Source organism: Bufo gargarizans, chromosome 7, assembly GCF_014858855.1.
Source record: "Bufo gargarizans isolate SCDJY-AF-19 chromosome 7, ASM1485885v1, whole genome shotgun sequence".
NCBI lineage: Eukaryota > Metazoa > Chordata > Amphibia > Anura > Bufonidae > Bufo > Bufo gargarizans.
Window position 1 is genome coordinate 165,160,157 of NC_058086.1, and position 14,727 is coordinate 165,174,883.

At 45.1% G+C, this 14,727-nt stretch overlaps 1 protein-coding gene across 6 annotated transcripts in view; it reads right to left on the bottom strand.

The window, feature by feature from the left end:
* Positions 1-200: 200 nt before the first annotated feature.
* KBTBD12 (kelch repeat and BTB domain containing 12) overlaps positions 201-14,727 on the bottom strand; it is a 94,964-nt gene continuing 80,437 nt past the window's right edge. For 4 of the 6 annotated variants that reach the window (XM_044301631.1, XM_044301634.1, XM_044301633.1 and 1 more), the window contains exons 6-7: positions 4,768-4,933; positions 201-489 (exon numbers count right to left, since the gene is read on the bottom strand). In XM_044301631.1, coding sequence (XP_044157566.1) covers positions 378-489; positions 4,768-4,933 — 278 coding nt within the window. In that variant the 3' untranslated portion in view covers positions 201-377. Of the gene's footprint in view, positions 3,390-4,767; positions 4,934-14,727 lie in introns of those variants that run through there. The other 2 variants (XM_044301630.1, XM_044301636.1) reach the window with 2 other exon arrangements.

Sequence of the window (14,727 nt, forward strand, 5' to 3'; positions counted from 1 at the left end):
GGCCAACGGTTCACGGACCCATTCAAGTCAATGGGTCCGTGAAAAATCACGGATGCACACAACATTGTCATCCGCGTCCGTGATCCTTGTCCGTGTCCGTTTTTTCCTATCATTTCAATGGCAAACTTGACTTAGATTTTTTTTTCATTTTTCATGTCCGTGGATCCTCCAAAAATCAAGGAAGACCCACGGACGAAAAAACGGTCACGGATCACGGACCTACGGACCCCGTTTTTGCGGACCTTAAAAAAAAACAAACGGTCGTGTGCATGAGGCCTAATGAAAACATCTAGGGTACTAGCGCCAAATTGTAATGGCTTCACAATAACAGCAGTGCAGAATACGTCATATATGACACATCAGTGAGGAGAGTCCTCTTAGATAGGCAAACCCTTTGTGCTTTGCTTCCAACTTGAATAAATAAGGCGTTGTCCGAGAGCTGAAGACAATGGGGACCATCTCGACTTCTGAAGAATGATATCCACATCTCTATCAATAAAATGAGACAAGCCCCACAAGGAGGTATGGATTTAGCTACAGGAAGATCCTGCAGGTCGCCGCTCCAAAATAGTTATGCCTTGGTATTAGTAGCGCTCAGGCTGTAGTCAGGAACAGAGCCAAGGGTTGTTACAAGGAGAGTGGTCAGGATGCAACAGACTCAAGGATGAGACAGGAGCCTGGTCAAGGAATAAAGCTAAGGGTCAAGGCTTGGAGTAGAAGAGCAAGTACTAGGCAGATAGACGCAATGGTGAGGCTGAAGCCATGTCCAGAAACTAAGCTGAGGTCAGGATCAGGAGAACCAGGAACTATAGCACAGGAAGACAGGGCAGGATGACGCCCCTTTAAATATGACACCAGGCCCACCATCATCTTTGGGTGCATTTGCAATGTGAGGCTGCCATGCAGAAAGAGAAGGAGAGCCAAGACCTAATCCAGATGGACCGCAGCAGAAGAAGGCGGCTAGAGCGGCAGAGAAGGAAGCTGCTGGTTGCAGAGATTTGGCTCTAGACTTGGGTGAGGTAACAGTGTCATTTCATAGGGACATAAGTGAGAGAGGAGGTCGCTGTCTTCTCATCTGTGAGGGAGGAGGTAGCTGTCTTCTCATCTGTCAGGGAGGAGGTCGCTGTCTTCTCATCTGTGAGGGAGGAAGTAGCTGTCTTCTCATCTGTGAGGGAGGAGGTCGCTGTCTTCTCATCTGTGAGGGAGGAAGTAGCTGTCTTCTCATCTGTGAGGGAGGAAGTAGCTGTCTTCTCATCTGTGAGGGAGGAGGTCGCTGTCTTCTCATCTGTGAGGGAGGAAGTAGCTGTCTTCTCATCTGTGAGGGAGGAGGTCGCTGTCTTCTCATCTGTCAGGGAGGAAGTAGCTGTCTTCTCATCTGTGAGGGAGGAGGTCGCTGTCTTCTCATCTGTGAGGGAGGAGGTAGCTGTCTTCTCATCTGTCAGGGAGGAGGTAGCTGTCTTCTCATCTGTGAGGGAGGAGGTAGCTGTCTTCTCATCTGTCAGGGAGGAGGTCGCTGTCTTCTCATCTGTGAGGGAGGAAGTAGCTGTCTTCTCATCTGTGAGGGAGGAGGTCGCTGTCTTCTCATCTGTGAGGGAGGAAGTAGCTGTCTTCTCATCTGTGAGGGAGGAGGTCGCTGTCTTCTCATCTGTGAGGGAGGAGGTAGCTGTCTTCTCATCTGTCAGGGAGGAGGTAGCTGTCTTCTCATCTGTGAGGGAGGAGGTAGCTGTCTTCTCATCTGTGAGGGAGGAGGTAGCTGTCTTCTCATCTGTGAGGGAGGAGGTAGCTGTCTTCTCATCTGTGAGGGAGGAAGTAGCTTTCTTCTCATCTGTGAGGGAGGAGGTCGCTGTCTTCTCATCTGTGAGGGAGGAAGTAGCTGTCTTCTCATCTGTGAGGGAGGAGGTCGCTGTCTTCTCATCTGTTAGGGAGGAGGTAGCTGTCTTCTCATCTGTCAGGGAGGAAGTAGCTGTCTTCTCATCTGTGAGGGAGGAGGTAGCTGTCTTCTCATCTGTAAGGGAGGAGGTCGCTGTCTTCTCATTTGTCAGGGAGGAGGTAGCTGTCTTCTCATCTGTCACGAAGGAGGTAGCTGTCTTCTCATCTGTCAGGGAGGAGGTAGCTGTCTTCTCATCTGTGAGGGAGGAGGTCGCTGTCTTCTCATCTGTCAGGGAGTAGGTAGCTGTCTTCTCATCTGTGAGGGAGGAAGTAGCTGTCTTCTCATCTGTGAGGGAGGAGGTCGCTGTCTTCTCATCTGTGAGGGAGGAGGTAGCTGTCTTCTCATCTGTGAGGGAGGAAGTAGCTGTCTTCTCATCTGTCAGGGAGGAGGTCGCTGTCTTCTCATCTGTGAGGGAGGAAGTAGCTGTCTTCTCATCTGTCAGGGAGGAAGTAGCTGTCTTCTCATCTGTCAGGGAGGAGGTAGCTGTCTTCTCATCTGTGAGGGAGGAGGTAGCTGTCTTCTCATCTGTCAGGGAGGAAGTAGCTGTCTTCTCATCTGTGAGGGAGGAGGTAGCTGTCTTCTCATCTGTAAGGGAGGAGGTCGCTGTCTTCTCATTTGTCAGGGAGGAGGTAGCTGTCTTCTCATCTGTCACGAAGGAGGTAGCTGTCTTCTCATCTGTCAGGGAGGAGGTAGCTGTCTTCTCATCTGTGAGGGAGGAGGTCGCTGTCTTCTCATCTGTCAGGGAGTAGGTAGCTGTCTTCTCATCTGTGAGGGAGGAAGTAGCTGTCTTCTCATCTGTGAGGGAGGAGGTCGCTGTCTTCTCATCTGTGAGGGAGGAGGTAGCTGTCTTCTCATCTGTGAGGGAGGAAGTAGCTGTCTTCTCATCTGTCAGGGAGGAGGTCGCTGTCTTCTCATCTGTGAGGGAGGAAGTAGCTGTCTTCTCATCTGTCAGGGAGGAAGTAGCTGTCTTCTCATCTGTCAGGGAGGAGGTCGCTGTCTTCTCATCTGTCAGGGAGGAGGTCGCTGTCTTCTCATCTGTGAGGGAGGAGGTAGCTGTCTTCTCATCTGTCAGGGAGGAGGTCGCTGTCTTCTCATCTGTCAGGGAGGAGGTAGCTGTCTTCTCATCTGTCAGGGAGGAGGTCGCTGTCTTCTCATCTGTCAGGGAGGAGGTAGCTGTCTTCTCATCTGTCAGGGAGGAGGTAGATGTCTTCTCATCTGTCAGGGAGGAGGTCGCTGTCTTCTCATCTGTCAGGGAGGAGGTCGCTGTCTTCTCATCTGTCAGGGAGGAGGTCGCTGTCTTCTCATCTGTCAGGGAGGAGGTCGCTGTCTTCTCATCTGTCAGGGAGGAGGTCGCTGTCTTCTCATCTGTCAGGGAGGAGGTCGCTGTCTTCTCATCTGTCAGGGAGGAGGTAGCTGTCTTCTCATCTGTCAGGGAGGAGGTCGCTGGCATCCCCTCCTACTAAGATTTTAATAGAAATCAATATAGTTGGCAGCCTGGGGTGTGAACATGAAGGTAAGACGTGGGATTTATATCAAACAGATGAAGCAGTTTTATTATCCGTTCTTTGGAAATACACTTTGTTGGGCTGAGTTTGACATCTGGATGATGACACGCAGACAATAAGGGAACCTGTCATAAGGACATGTCTCCTCCATCTTACTGAATTGTCCTTGGGAAAATTCCAGCAGATGTTTCCACTTTGTATTAAATTACAGAATACAATGCTGTAATCACAATGTCCACATGATGTCACATCTGCAGTGGGAACCATGAATGAATGCAAGCTGAATGACCGCCATGAGACTACTTAACTATCTGCCATCTGCACATGGGAAGACGTAGTTTTAGAGGAACTTAAACCAAAGCTTACTATTTCAGGAGAGGTGCCGTTATGTGTCTTCTCCTCCCTGTCTTTATATCCTTATAATATACTGTTTTTGATTGAGGAGATCCAACTGGTGGTGTGAGTCTCACAGGCAATGCCCCATGGGAAAACTGTATGCAAATTAGATCTTCAGAAGAAAGAAACCTGTCTCTAGTGCTACCTGTTGGTACTGAAGCTATGTGAGATAATGCCTGCTACATGACTAGGGATATTAGCCAAACCAGAGACACCACCTGTAGACAGATGTTTCGGGGGTTCTTGTCCCTCATCCATATAGAGCAAGGTACTGGTTAGGTAGATGAAATGCCTTTCATGGAGCTCTAGTGGGGTACTGGTTTTCATTGAGGAGATCCAGCAAGTGTATGGAGGAGTCTTACAAGCAAAGCTTCATGGAAACAAGTATACAAATTAGCTAAGAGGGGTGTATCTGTCGACAAGCTGTTGACAGCACCAGTAGCAATCAGCAGAATATTTTGCATGCAGGCTGCAATTCAGTACAAGTTAAATAAGGCAAATTATTTGCGAAATTTTACGTAATTTGTAAATGGGTGTCAAACGTACATATTTAATCTAGCGTTATATAGGTTTTGCAAGCCATGTGGTATGTGCATACACCCTGGGGTCAGCCTTAGATGTCTCACACTAAATAAAGAGAACCATTTGATGGGAAGGGTGTAGCTATAGCGGGTCCAGGGGTAGCGGTTACATCCTGGCCCTGCTGCCTAAGAGGACAGTAACGCCCCTCTACCACATAAGAATACAATAGCACATGGCAGGTGGAGGCCCTGTTCAAAAAAAATCTGCATTAGTCTTCACAGCAATGGGTCACGCTCACTAGAAATTGCCATTGCTAAGAACACTACTCATGTGCCCTCCAGAGATCCTGCTACTTCGCCAAAACCAGAAGAAAGCCATCGCCCATAGAGAAGGCTTATCTGTATGAGATGTCACCTCTCCAGTAGGTCCCGTGGAGGAGGGAGCAGGTCTCGGGGGTTCAGTGTCGCAACCAGACAGACATCATAGGAATCGTGCATGGGGGCCCGGGTGCAGACTGTGTTCCATTGGTTTTCCCATGGGTCAAGCTCCAGAATCTCCTTTGTGATCACCTCGTGTCGATCTGTGATATAAATAAGAAGAACTTGTCATATGAAAAATGGGTCGAAGGGCATCAATATCTGACAATTACTATTAGCAGACGTTTTTTAAAGGGTAACTCCATCACACATGCATAATTCTTAGCTTTATCTTATCCCTGGTTTGTGACAACCATTCTGGCTCCTGATTTCTCTGCAGAGCCGTCAATCATCTTCAAGCCCCACCTCCTTGTGCCCTTTCTGGTCCTATATAGTGTGCCTATAGGTGACGTGTATAGCTGTATGCAGGCGTCTGGCATAAGAAATTCCAGGCTCTGTTAGATGATGGGTGATGTAGCAGATGGGAGAAGTTGATCAGAAAAATCTCTGTAAAAGGGTCATCTAGTTACAACAACCTCTTTTGGAAAGTCCTGTTGGGGAATACAAACAGTCCAAAGAAGTAGGTCCTTCATACCTCAACAGGAGTGTCCTTTCTGCTGCAGCTCTTTCCCTATTGCAGCTCATCGGGCGTGCCTTTCCCTGAAGCTCTCTTCCTATCACTGTTCAGGGAGTGTGTCCTTTCTGCTACAGCTCTTGCCCTGTAACTGCCACAACTTCTAACAGTAGATATAGCTGGTGGCAGCTAAAGAATGGAGTTGAGTACTTGCGACCACCTCAGGTGGACGTTTACATCACTGTACAGATTAATCACCAGGGGGCGCAATTATAATTAAGTAAAGAGAATATCTCACAACTAGAGCATTTACAGACAGTAAATTTCAAGAGTAACTAATTTTTAATGCTGAATTATATTGAAATAACATATAGTGGTGGCAACACTCCTTTGAGGGGCTTTTATCACCATAGGAGGTAAGGACACATTTCTAGGATATACCATCACTTTATGGAACCGCCAGTCATACTGAGAATAAGGGCTCATGCCCACGGGTGTAAGGGCTCAGTGCCTATATTGCGGGCTGTAAACGGCCGGTCCACAATCCAGGGGCACCGGCCGTCTGCACTCCGTGCTGCAGATACGGACCCATTGACTTAAATGGGTCTGCAATCCGCAAGATATGACCGAAGATAGGACTTCACCTGTCTTTTGTGGAGTGGAGGCATGGATCGAAAGCACTACGAAGCGCTTCTGTGGGCTTTCGGGTCCGTGCCTCACAGAAGATGTTCTACCTTTGGCCGGATGTTGCACGTGGACCTATTCAAGTCAATGGGTACGCATCTGCAAATGGAGTGCACACGGCCAGTGCCCGTGCATTGCAGACCGCAGAGCAGGCACTGAAGCCATTACACTCGTGTGCATGAGCACAAACGTATTTTCTTTCTGTGTCAGTCCCGTTTTATTTATTTTTTTGCGGACCGTATGCGGGACTATTGATTTTAATGGGTCCGCAAAAGAAACGGAAGTTACTATGTGTGCATTATGTTTCCTTATGTCCGTATTTACGTTCTGCAAAAAAAATAGAACATGTCCAATTATTGTCTGCATTATGGATAAGGATAGTACTGTTCTATTAGAGGCCAGCTCTTCCATTCCGGGAAAATACAGAATGTACATAGACGTCATCCGTAATTTTTGCAAATCCATTTTTTGCAGACTGCAAAATACATACGGTCATGTGCATGAGCCCTTAAAGGGGTGGTTTCCTCACAGATGTTCCCTGCACGGTGACACACCCGTCGACATGCTGTACAAAAAATGGCTTCTTCTTCATTCTCAAGATCAATGGGGGTCCCAGAAGTCAAACCCCCCCATTAATCATAACGTGATTATATATCGTACTAATATACCAACGCTTCTTAACATTCCGGGGGGTGGTGGGAGGATCAGAGAAATATGAAATTAATTAGAGTAAAGGATCGCTTTAATTGACAAACAGCAGTAGGTTCCTATGTGACATGGATATCATCGCTTCTTAATGACACTGATAATAGTTACATTGTATCTGATGCCAGTGTCACTTTCTGCCTTCTGACCCTTAAACAGTCACCGTGTTTATGTAATATACATAACTGAGCCATGGATAATTTACTTGGCAGGGAGCGGAGATGCTTTTCTCGGGAATGTGTAGGCAGATGTGCCCAGACATCCAGACAGGTGTGCCTATTACACGTGTTAAAAATAAAAAGAGAAAAATACATTTTAATTGCGCTAAGATTAGAATGTTCAATTTATATCAACTTACATCTCCAAATTACAGGTTTACATCCCTGCTTTATAGAGAGCACCGACTGCAGAAATACACAATGCTGAACTACTGCTATCCGTGATGGAGAGGGCGATTTATAACAGGAAGAAACCACAATCCTGTATATGTGATAGTATTCACATTCTTATACATAGTGGCAGTATTATAGTAGTTATATTCTTGTACATAGGAGCAGTATTATAGCAGTTATATTCTTGTACATAGGAGCAGTATTATAGTAGTTATATTCTTGTACATAGGAGGCAGTATTATAGTAGTTATATTCTTGTACATAGGAGGCAGTATTATAGTAGTTATATTCTTGTACATGGGAGGCAGTATTATAGTAGTTATATTCTTGTACATGGGAGGCAGTATTATAGTAGTTATATTCTTGTACATAGGAGCAGTATTATAGTAGTTATATTCTTGTACATAGGAGGCAGTATTATAGTAGTTATATTCTTGTACATAGGAGGCAGTATTATAGTAGTTATATTCTTGTACATGGGAGGCAGTATTATAGTAGTTATATTCTTGTACATAGGAGGCAGTATTATAGTAGTTATATTCTTGTACATGGGAGGCAGTATTATAGTAGTTATATTCTTGTACATAGGAGCAGTATTATAGTAGTTATATTCTTGTACATAGGAGGCAGTATTATAGTAGTTATATTCTTGTACATAGGAGGCAGTATTATAGTAGTTATATTCTTGTACATAGGAGCAGTATTATAGTAGTTATATTCTTGTACATAGGAGCAGTATTATAGTAGTTATATTCTTGTACATAGGAGCAGTATTATAGCAGTTATATTCTTGTACATAGGAGCAGTATTATAGTAGTTATATTCTTGTACATAGGAGGCAGTATTATAGTAGTTATATTCTTGTACATAGGAGGCAGTATTATAGTGGTTATATTCTTGTACATAGGAGGCAGTATTATAGTAGTTATATTCCTGTATATAGGAGGCAGTATTATAGTAGTTATATTCTTGTACATAGGAGCAGTATTATACTAGTTCTATTCTTGTACATAGGGGGCAGTATTATAGTAGTTATATTCTTGTACATAGGAGCAGTATTATAGTAGTTATATTCTTGTACATAGGAGGCAGTATTATAGTAGTTATATTGTCATACCTAGGAGGAAGTGTTATCAGTGTCAGTGTTAGGCCTCGTCTACATTTCCATTTTTCACTGAAGTGTGCTGTCTGCTTATTCCACAGACAGCACACGTACGTTAAATGTGTCTGTTCACATTTCATTTTTTTTTAATGACCATGGGTCAGTAAAAAAATCACGGAGACATACACTACTTTGATCCGTGATGCGGACCAATCACGCCCATAAAAGTCTATGGGTCCTTGAAAATCACAGACACACCACGGATGGCGTACATTTTTCACTGCAGACTGATAAGAGATTCTTTGGAAATCAATGTTCAGCTGAGCAACTTCACTGACTTACGGATGACACATGGATGGTAAAAACGGACACACAGACCAACCACAGATCCTTTACAGACATCTTCATGGATGAAACACGTACACTGACACGGAAATGTGGACGAGGCTTTAAGCAGTATCTTGACTTATCGGAAGGTTATTTCACTGTATTTTCCCTTTAGGAAGTCAGAGAGTCTTCGCTGGCAGCTGCGGCAATCTACAATGCACTCACTACAGTACAGAGCTATAAGCCAGAATACATGGACAGCCTTGGACCACAGCTGCTGGATGTTTCATGGGATGTCGTCAGACCAAGGCTGGAGGTTAATTAATGCCTGTTCCTAGATATAAAAACCCCAACAGAGGAGGACGCATGCAAATTCCCACATGTTCCAAATCTTCTGAGAATCAGAAGCAAGGCTTGTAAACATAAACAGGATTCGCGGATCAGTCCCTGATGTCCAACAAACAAGTAAATCTGCCTATACACCACCATCATTAGGAATGATCCCTCCAGGAAATCGTGTCAGATGGAACTGCCCATTATAAAAATATAAATATAAAATAATAATTACAAAAATAAAAAGTTTATGAACGATCTTATACTCGTACTTTGAACTTTAAAAAAAAGCGCACTAAAAATTCACGTAATTGTATTCTGAGGGTATGTTCACATGGTCGTAATAAAAAAAAAGGTCTGTGTCAAAATTCCATGTGTTCTCCCAGCTATTTTTTATGTGGTTTTTGAAGCAGATTTTGAAATTTCTGCAACAAATCTGCCACGTGTGAATAACCCTTAAGGGGCTGTGCAATGTGGAAAATCTATTTTCAAACACCATATTAAAGCCTGTACACAGACAGATCATTGATTCCCAAAGGATCTGTGTAATGCTTAATTTCACCTCTGGGGGCGCTGCAGGAAAATAAACACTTGCCAGTAGATAACAGATTATATATGATTGCTGAAGTGCCAGCAATTGAGCATCTTATAATCAGCTTATATCGTAGATCCCTTATAACATAAAACAGAGAACCCCTTTAAGGATTAATTATACCTTATTATTTCCACATGAGACAGGCCCAGTGGCGTACCTTCAATGGAGGCAGACCACGCAACTGCTATGGGGGTGGCTGATGCTGAGCTCTTTCTTCTTTGCCCTGAAAACAGAACACTGCATTTGCATGCAGCAGCCACTAGGGGGAGCGCAATACAAAGAAGCGATTTTAGCTTCCATTCAAGTAAATAGTAACTGTATAAATTCCTATGCACTGAGCTCCCCTAGTGGTAGACTTAAATTAAAATGTATTCTGTTTAAGGGAACTTTCACAATAGCGTTATTCTTTTCCGGCATAGAGTTCCGTCCTAGGGGCTCAATACCGGAAAAGAACTGATCAGTTTTATCCCAATGCATTCTGAATGGAGAGCGATCCGTTCAGGATGCATCAGGACGTCTTCAGTTCAGTCTTTTTAACTTTTGAGGATGGAGATAATACCGCAGGAACACTTGCCGGAATGCCGGATCCTGCATTTTTTCCCGTTTAAATGCATTTATGTTGGATACGGCCCTGAGTGTTCCGGCAAAATGGATCCGGCATTGCGGTCTGCGCATGCTTAGACCGCAAAAAAAGTGATGTCGGATCCGTTTTTCCGGATGACATCGGAGAGACAGATCCGGTATTTCAATGCATTTGTCATACGGATCAGGATCCTGATCCGTTTGACAAATGCTATCAGTTTGCATATGTTTTGACGGATCCGGCAGGCATACGGATCCGGAATCCTCTGCCGCAGGTGTGAAAGTATCCTAAAAAAAAGCCCTACATTTGTCAGGAATCTGGGGTGCGGTGCTTTGTATTGCCTCTGAGTGATTGTTGCACGCGTTTTGGCGAACTGAGTCGGACAGAGGAGCTCATACTAAGTTTTCCAGCGGACTCATGATGATATTGCCAAGGCTGGGAAGTGGACAGAAGAAGAGGATGGGAGGAGTGGTGCTCCATTCTGATGGGTGCTGCTGCACTCCGGCACCCATAAGTACAGCCCCCTGGGTGCTTATCACCTAATTAGTATATTTATAAAAACGTGTTTTTCAGGGGCTACAAAATATTAATTAGCACATAAAGGTATATTTGTAAAAGACTGTAGGAGAGCTAGGCCACCATACAAACAGTTACAAATGGTCCCAGTCAGGGGCGGATTGGCTATAGACGTTACAGGGAAATTTCCCGGTGGGCCGATGCCCCGGGAGCCGCCTGGGCCCTTCTCACGGCCGACCAGTGGACGTTTTCGGGGATGTATTTTGTGCTGCTGGCATTTTTTGTGATGGACTGTGGCATTTGGCTCTGTTGGGGTGGTATAATGTGCCGCAATATGGTATTGCTGGCCCTGCCTTCCATCAATTTAGACCCGACTACAAAACGGGGCCACTTTTAGTATTTTTTTCCAGGGCCAATTTAAGTTCCCAGTCCGCCCATGGTGTGGATTCACTCTAATGATGGTAACGCACATTTCTTCTGGAGGGACGAGACATATTTCTATTTTTTACATCACTAATTCAATACTAAGTAAACACGAGGAGGAGAAGATGTCAAACATTTAGCTCAGCAGCTCGATGCTCGGCATTCTTTGTTATAGTCGGTGTTGTTTTTGCTTGATCTCCTTGTATACAGTATAACTTTTAGACTATTTCCTTCTGGTGGAGTCAGCCATGTTTATGAGCGTTGAGGAAATCTGCACTGTAAACACTGAGGGCCACATGGAGAAACCTGCGGCAGTTACACAGTTGTTAAAGGGGTTGTCCAGGCTTTTACTATTGATGACCTATCCTCAGGATAGTAATCAAACAACAGATGATGGCAGCATCTCCAGATGTTCCTTTTTATTCTTCGTACTTGCAGGAATGTGTACAAACAGAGCAAAAATGCAACATTTTGGCTACAAATTTGTCAAGCATAACAACAAGTGATAGATCACAGACATACATAGTGCGTATATACAGTATGTCTGTGATCTATCACTTGTTATTTTGCTACTTTGTAGCCAAAACGTTGCATTTTTGCTGTGTTTGTACACATTCCTGCGAAGACGAAGAATAAAAAGGAACATCTGGAGATGCTGCCATCATCTGTTGTTTGATTACTAATCTACGTTCTGCTGTGGATCTGCGGCCGTGGTTTGGCTGTTGCATTTCGGAAAGGTCAATTAGGCCGTGGGTGCTGCTCTTTACTACTTTTTTGTTGCTATCCTCAGGATAGGTCATCAATATCAGATCGGTTGGTGTTTGACACCCGCCACCCCTGCCAATCAGCTGTATGAGCAGACGGCGCGCGCAGTGTGCACATGCCGTCTCCCTTCTCTCTTCCTGTCCACTGCTGCTGTCTGTGGTCTGTGCCATGGACCGCAGCGGTGAACAGGAAGGGAGGCGGCACGTGCACACTGTGCGCGCCGTCTCCTCATGCAGCTGATTGGCAGGTGTCGGATCCCCGCCGATCTGATATTGATGACCTATCCTGAGGATAGGTCATCAATAGTAAAAGGCTGGGCAACCCCTTTAAGGTAGGAAAAATACAAAATTCTATCAAGTCCAATCTGTAATCCTGCTATATTGATCCAGGGGAAGGCAAAAAAAAAAACCCTATGAGGGAAAAGAATCCTTCCCGCCCTCACGATGTGGCAATCAGAACAAATCCTTGGATTAATGTCTATCTTCCTTTTAAGGAAGGGGTGAGTCAAAGGGAAAGGGTGTGTAGAACATGATTTCTATACATTGTCAGAAGCCTCAATGTTATTCTGAAATAAAAAGTCATCTAAACCTTTTCTGACGTATCTTAGGCCTCTTTCACACGGGCGTTGCGGGTGCGTTGCGGGAACACGCTCGATTTTTCCACGCGAGTGCAAAACATTGTAATGCGTTTTGCACTCGCGTGAGAAAAATCGTGCATGTTTGGTACTCAAACCCGAACTTCTTCACAGATGTTCGGGCTTGGGATCGGTGTTCTGTAGATTGTATTATTTTCCCTTATAACATGGTTATAAGGGAAAATAATAGCATTCTGAATACAGAATGCATAGTAAAATAGCGCTGGAGGGGTTAAAAAAAAGAATTCAAAATAATTTAACTCACCTTAATCCACTTGATCGCGCAGCCGGCATCTCCTTCTGTCTTCATCTTAGCTCTGTGTAGCAACAGGACCTGTGGTGACGTCACTCCGGTCATCACATGATCCATCACATGATCTTTTACCATGGTGATGGATCATGTGATGACCGGAGTGACGTCACCACAGGTCCTGTTGCTACACACAGCTGAAGACAGAAGGAGATGCCGGCTGCGCGATCAAGTGGATTAAGGTGAGTTAAATTATTTTGAATTATTTTTTAACCCCTCCAGCCCTATTGTACTATGTATTCTGTATTCAGAATGCTATTATTTTCCCTTATAACCATGTTATAAGGGAAAATAATAATGATCGGGTCTCCATCCCGATCGTCTCCTAGCAACCATGCGTGAAAATGGCACCGCATCCGCACTTGCTTGCGATTTCCACGCAACCCCATTCATTTATTTGGGGCCTGCGTTACGTGAAAAACGCACAATATAGAGCATGCTGCGATTTTCACGTAACGCACAAGTGATGCGTGAAAATCACCGCTCATGTGAACAGCCCCATAGAAATGAATGGGTCGGGATTCAGTGCGGGTGCAATGCGTTTAACTCACGCATCGCATCCGCGTGGAATACTCGCCCGTGTGAAAGGGGCCTAACTGTAAGGAATGCTTCTCGCCTCTTACTACTGATTTTTTTTTTTCCCCAGGTGTAGGGACTGTTTTTTTTAGGGGATTCAACTCATAATAGCTACTCTCGATATTTTTTATATGGTCCGTTTATGTATTTATACAGGTTAATAATGTCCCCCTGAGAAAACCCCTTTAAAGGAGTCCTCCTGGTTATGGCTTAGCTTTTTTCTCCAGTAATAGTGTCACTCTTGTACATGGGTTTTGTCTGATACGGTGGCTCAGTGGTTAGCACGTGTACCTTGCAGCGCTAGGTTTGAATCCGACCAAGAACAACATTTGCAATGAGTTTTTATGTTCTCCCTGTGTTTGCGTGGGTTTTTTCCGGTTTCTTCCCACACTCCAAAGACAGACTGATAGGAAACTTAGATTGTGAGCCCCATTGGGGAAAGTGTGATGCTAATGTCTGCGCTGTGGAATATGTCGCCGCTATATAAGTACATAAAATAAATAAACTCTGCAGCTCAGCCCAATTCACTCCCTCTCCATTCGGCTGTATGGGACTGCCTGAGATAGCAGAGGGCTCGTACTCTGGTGTCCCCGGCAGTCCCACAGAGTTGGATGGAGAAGCAGATGTTCATGCGTGGGGAGTACAGGTCCCTATTCCTGTGATTGGTGGAGGCCCCAACGGTCGGCCCCTGACAGTCAGACACTCATCCACCATCCACTAATGGGACAACCCCTTTAAATGTGGAAAAGCTGCAATACCTCACACGCCCTACAGACAAGAGTGGCGCTGTTTCTGGGAAAAAGAAGCAGAATCTTATCCTGGACAACACTTTCGATGGATTTTGTACTGATGGTCACTAAGACCCCCACAATGCCTACAATTAAGGGACCGCAGGACACTCTCTGACACCTCCAATCAGGTGCTTTGCCTGATGCTGCCTAAACTCGTGCAGTCCATGTCATAGTTGCATCTGTTTCCAGGAAAGTTGAGTGACAACCAATCTCCACATGAGTAGCCACCTAACTTTCCCTGACTCCAGAACAGCTCGGGAGGATGCAAAACTTAAAAGGTTTCTGTCTTCGGAAAAATGGGTATTAACCTGGCTGACATTACCGATGTGCTAATGTCAGCTGAACAGAACTATATTAGTCCCATGTCACTATGTGCCGCCATTATTTAGAAAAACAAACTTTTATAATATGCAAATGAGCCTCTAGGAGCAGGGGGGGGGGGGCGTTTCACCTGCTCCTAGAGGCTCCGTTCGCTCACCTCTTTCTACGCCCTTCTACACTTGATTGTCAGGGCCAGCGTAGCATTGGTCATGGTCATCTGTCTGCCGGGGAAAGCTTGTGCCTGCGCCGTCCCGTTCAGTGTTCGGCTGCCGGCGAACGTCCTTCCCTCACTGCGCCTGTGCCGAATACTGAACGGCACGGCGCAGG